Genomic DNA, 5141 nt, shown 5'->3' on the forward strand with positions numbered 1-5141 from the left:
AATGCAGGTTTAAATTTTCAAAAGTACATTTATTTAAAAAAAAAATAGCGAAGAGTAAAAAATAATAATAATTTGGTTGTTTTGCATATTTATATTTAATATCTTTAAAAATTGTCCATTATTCAACCTTTAGAAAAAAAAAACTAAAAAACAAGTATATTTATATAAAAAATAAATAACTTCCTAAAAAAATAAATATTTAAATTAATTAAATAATATTATTTAAATTAAAAGACTCACTAAAAACTAAAAATTTAAAGATCAAGGAACATTTTCCTAAAAATTTATCTTTGCGTAACACATAGTCAAACCTTTTTTTGTCATTAGATGAAAATTTAATCAAATCATTTAACGACTCTCAACTATCAACTTCACGTGAGTTGAGTGTACCTGAGTTTTCACCCGCTGACGTAGTTGTTAGCTTTATATTAATTTGCAAAAGATAACGTCAAAAAAGAAAGAAAAAATTCCGAAAAGAAAACTGTGATATTGATCAATTCTGTATAAATCCGTATCTTCAGGAAGATAACAAGAGATTAACTCGGTATAAAGATAACAATCCACAATATATTTTGGCCTTCGGAAATGTATAAGCAATTGGGAATGAACATGGGACATGGCCAGTGACTCTTGGATCTCACACAAACTATAAAGTTGGTGACAAAGGAGTTTTTCTTTTTTTTTTTTTTTTTTTCATTTGCGGGTACATGACAAAAGAGTAATTGAACTTGAAGAGTAAAGGCATATATAGTATTTTTCGTTCATATAATATGAGAGAATACATAATTACACAGCACCATAAATCATTACACAAGGACCTCGTTCTCCAGAAAAGAAACATACACCTTGTGGAATCATGAAAAAAAAAAAAAAGGCTAAACCAAAAAAAGTGAATTCCTACCTTCTGTGCTCTAGGCAAAAAGAAAATTGCTATAAGTACACGCATGGCAGTGGTTGTGTTGCATCTATGGCTCCAGCTTCAAAGAAACCACTCTTGATTGTCTGTTGGATTTTGCAACTTTTAAGAACACTGTGGATAGGCATGCCGGTGCCCACCACGGCCGCCGCACCTTTTGCTCCCCTTTCAGACAAGCCACTACAGAAATATGTACAAGTTAGCAGCACATAACAGATGCGGATATTTGTTCATTTACCCACAACATCTTGCTGATCTTAAGATTTTCATCATCTTCCTATTTTAACGTTGCGATAACAACAACATCATCTTTTAAGAAAAAGTCAGAGTACAAGACAATGATACAGAAGGATATGCACATTTCATGTCTCCTTATATATAAACATATCATATGCTTAAGGAAAGGATGTTTTAACTAATGAGCTTCACATGGTCAGACTTTTGAACCAACAAATCAGAACATAGTTGTCAGTTGTCACATCTATGGAGGATTGCTGCAAAGAAACTGTCATTTGAATATTACTTAGCTAAGAAAATTATCTGATATGATTAGACCCTATTGAACATTGATTGCAAGATATCCATTGATCTTTAACTCTAGCATGATCATGTTTCCTTAGACTGTTCAAATGGTGTGAAACAAATGATTGCAACAAAGACGACCAAGCCTTATCTACGTGATGAGCAAAAGGAGGAAACAAGAAAAAAGAGATTTCATTTTCACGTGTTTGTATGTGTACTGTTTGAAAGAGATGGGTTGAATACCTTTAATCCGTCTCAATTCCTTGCACAATGTAATGAAGTCTCCCCACCTCATGTGGCAGCGTCTTATGAAACGAAGGATCTGCTCAGTTGTGAACATAGACATTCCTTCCAAGTATTCGCCATTAACACCATGTTCTTTAAAAGTTTGGCGGTAACTGCCAAGATTTATAGTCTCCAGCCACAAGCCAACATCCTGATAAACCAGACTAAAAAGGATCAGCTAGAGAACTTGCTGTTAGTCAATTAAATTTATAACTGCCAATGACCTACATCATAGATTTTTACACCAGCTCAAGATAGAAGAAGAAGAAAAAGGTATTCATGAAGCTTAGGTCTGCTTCAACAAAACTCTCTTGTAAAGTGAACAATTCCCAATACAGTTAACATACATGAATATATATACCCCTTCGTGAGCTTGCTGCATTATAGAAGTGATTAATAACAATACGACATTATGTTGCCAACTTTATAACTAGCACAAAGCACCAGCCAACAATTAATGCTGCAACATCATGATCTTGATATGCTTAATGCAACATCAGACAAGTTCAAACTATAAAATGATTTTATAGCTCTAACAACCTACTTAACAACGCAACCAGTCACAACTCACAAGCACGAAGCCTAAGCTTGCCCTGATCCTACTGAGAGCAAAAATCAGAACAACAGATTTAAAAGAGCTGAAAATCATCAAAATGAAGATTTATTCCCATAAATCTGTTTGGGAAAAGGTATAAGCATTCAGCATGACCAAATATTTGGACAGTACTTTGATGCTTTGTAGAGAAAAATATCATATAATCCCTCACACTATGAAATATCAAACTGAAGAATTGAACAAAATTTCCTTACACAAATTAATCGAACAAAGCAGATACATGCCAATACAAACATTTCTTACAGTATCAAAAGCTTAATTAGCAAAAGCCTGGCTTCTCATTAAGAACACAGTTTTCCTACTTCAAATTTATCTGAATTTCCGAATTGAAAAAGAGACAGAAAGGGAACAGCGATACACAAGAAATGGTATGCTAAATTGTTAATCTTACTTCTAATAACATCATTGGTATCAAATTCAAACACAAGTTCCTTAAGTCACAACCAAGACTACCTTAGAGATTAGAGACTTAGAGCAAATTAGCTCATCCACCCATAATTTAGTTAAATTGAACGTCACATAGATCTAACTACATGTTAAAAAAATACAACTTATGAAAAAACAGTATCAAAAGGCAATATTTATTTATTTTTTATTCTTAAAACTTGAGGTAAATATAAACAATAATTGAAATAAATAAATCAAGTGAGTGAGTGTAATTGAAGAAATGAATAACCTCAACAGTCCAGATGAAGAAATCTAGAGGCTCCGGTGACTGTCCCTTGTTCATTTCCCAAATCAAAGTTCCCCAAATCACCTAAACAGAGCACCAAACACATAATCAGAAACCATCACAAACAATAACAAGAGCGAGAAAATTCATATAAAGATAAAAAGGTATAACTAACAAGGAAAAAGATCAGATAAAGCAGCTAAAATGGAAGCTGAAAATCGCAAGATCTCAAGTAATTAATTTTGCGGGGAAAACTAAACGAGAAAAATCAGAATTAAATATCAAAATTAGAGAGAATATATAAGCTTACCACTTTAGGCAACTGAGAAAACACGGTTAGAATTATAAAAAAGGAAAGGATAAAAAAGAAAGAAAGAAAGAAAGAAATTATAGGTTTGGAGAAGGAGAAGAAGACAGAGAGAAAGAAATGAAAGTGAAGAGTTGAGAGAGAAAGAGAGAGAAATGGGAACCAAGCTTTCTTTTTTTTTGTTTGAGCTCAGAAATGCATGTTAACGTGGTAGATGGAGTCCACGCGAGAGCATGGGGTGAGTTAAGACACGCGCCAAGTGTGACACTCAGCTCCATGCCAATATCAACCTCTTTCTTTCTTTTGAATTCGACTGAATATTTATCTGACTTGACAATTATCTCAAAAGGATAACGAGATCTTCTAAAAAAAATATTTAATCTGATTTTTAATATTTTTTTTGAAATAGTAATTTGATCTTTAATATTTTTTTTGAAATATATTTACTCTTATATAAAAAAAATAATTATTTTTTAGTATAAAAATTTTATTGTTTTTTTAAAATAATTATTAAAAACTAAATTAATTTTTTTTGTCAAAAATTTTATTTATGACTATTTTAAATTTTTCTCTTTGAATTTTGATGAGAATATTTTATTAATATCAGTTTCGTCAAGTTACTATTACAACTACGCATAGGTAGTAGCTACTACATTCTACTATTTTTTGTACGTACGGCCTACGGGTAAAAAGTAAATTCATTAGCTCTAGTAAGTTGACTTCAAAATCTATATGCAGATTTTTTTTTTTAAATATGAAGATAAAATTGGTGTAATTAATGGGCTAACTTTTTTTCATATTATACTGTTAAGACTTAAGAGTGATTTAAGTTAATATTATGATAAAATACATTATTAAACCAAACACTAATTAATATTATATGAAAGTTTTAAAATCAGAAACGTTACATACGTATTCTTGTATATATACCTATATAGATCGAATTAGTTAAATTCAAATTATATATTATAATATTAAATCAAATCAATATGATTCGAATTACTTTTTATTCAAGTCTTAGCCAAATTATTCAAAAGCATGTATTATTCTATTTTTTTTTTTCAAATTTGTTATTCTCTCCATTTTTAAGTTCTCGTTTAAAAGGAAAAAAAAATTCCGTCATTTATGAAATGGATTATTACAAGGTTTGGAAGAACAATATTATTTGAAATGAATATTAAATTTGTTATGAATTTGGGAGCTTGTCTTATATTATATATATTAAAACTTAGTTTCACAAATCTTTTTAGAGGTAATGTATTTTATGTTTGATAAATTAAAAACTACTTATTTTAAAAATTTAGGATCGTTTTTTAAAATACTTCAATTCAATAAATACTTTTAAAATTTTAATGTAGCACGATTTGTGTTAAATTTAAAACGGAATATTCTAGCAAGATTTATATAAATATAGAAAGAGAATATTTGTATATTTAATTTTTGTTTAGAAAAATCATGTGAATTTGTTATATTTTATTTATGTAAAAAACCTAATTTATATGTTTCAGTAACACATTTTTATATATCTCCAATAACATATGCTATTTGTTTTCAATAGCACATATTCCCTACTTTCAAATAATACAACATTTTTGCTTTCAAAAAATCACGATCTGTTCAGAACTTTTTATATCAGACTATGATTGAAGGTCATCAAGACTACTAGTGTATTCTAATCCAAACTACGATATATTAAGGAGTAAATGATAAATAGTTTTCTAATTTTTTATTTTAAAAATAAATAAGTTTTTGATTAATTAAAAAATAAAAAAGTCTCTTATTTTTTAAAATATGAAACATTTAAATATTTTTAGAGGATCGA

At 29.3% G+C, this 5141-nt stretch overlaps 1 protein-coding gene across 1 annotated transcript; it reads right to left on the reverse strand.

Annotated features, from left to right (window-relative positions):
- LOC107609585 lies at positions 676 to 3604 on the reverse strand. The gene is made up of 4 exons (XM_016311585.2): positions 3323 to 3604; positions 3016 to 3096; positions 1682 to 1874; positions 676 to 1096 (listed from the first exon to the last, which is right to left on the reverse strand). Exons 2-4 carry the CDS (start codon positions 3067 to 3069, stop codon positions 966 to 968), a joined length of 378 nt encoding a protein of 125 aa, XP_016167071.1. The 5' UTR covers positions 3070 to 3096; positions 3323 to 3604; the 3' UTR covers positions 676 to 965.

Source organism: Arachis ipaensis, chromosome B07 (genome assembly GCF_000816755.2).
Source record: "Arachis ipaensis cultivar K30076 chromosome B07, Araip1.1, whole genome shotgun sequence".
Taxonomy (NCBI): domain Eukaryota; kingdom Viridiplantae; phylum Streptophyta; class Magnoliopsida; order Fabales; family Fabaceae; genus Arachis; species Arachis ipaensis.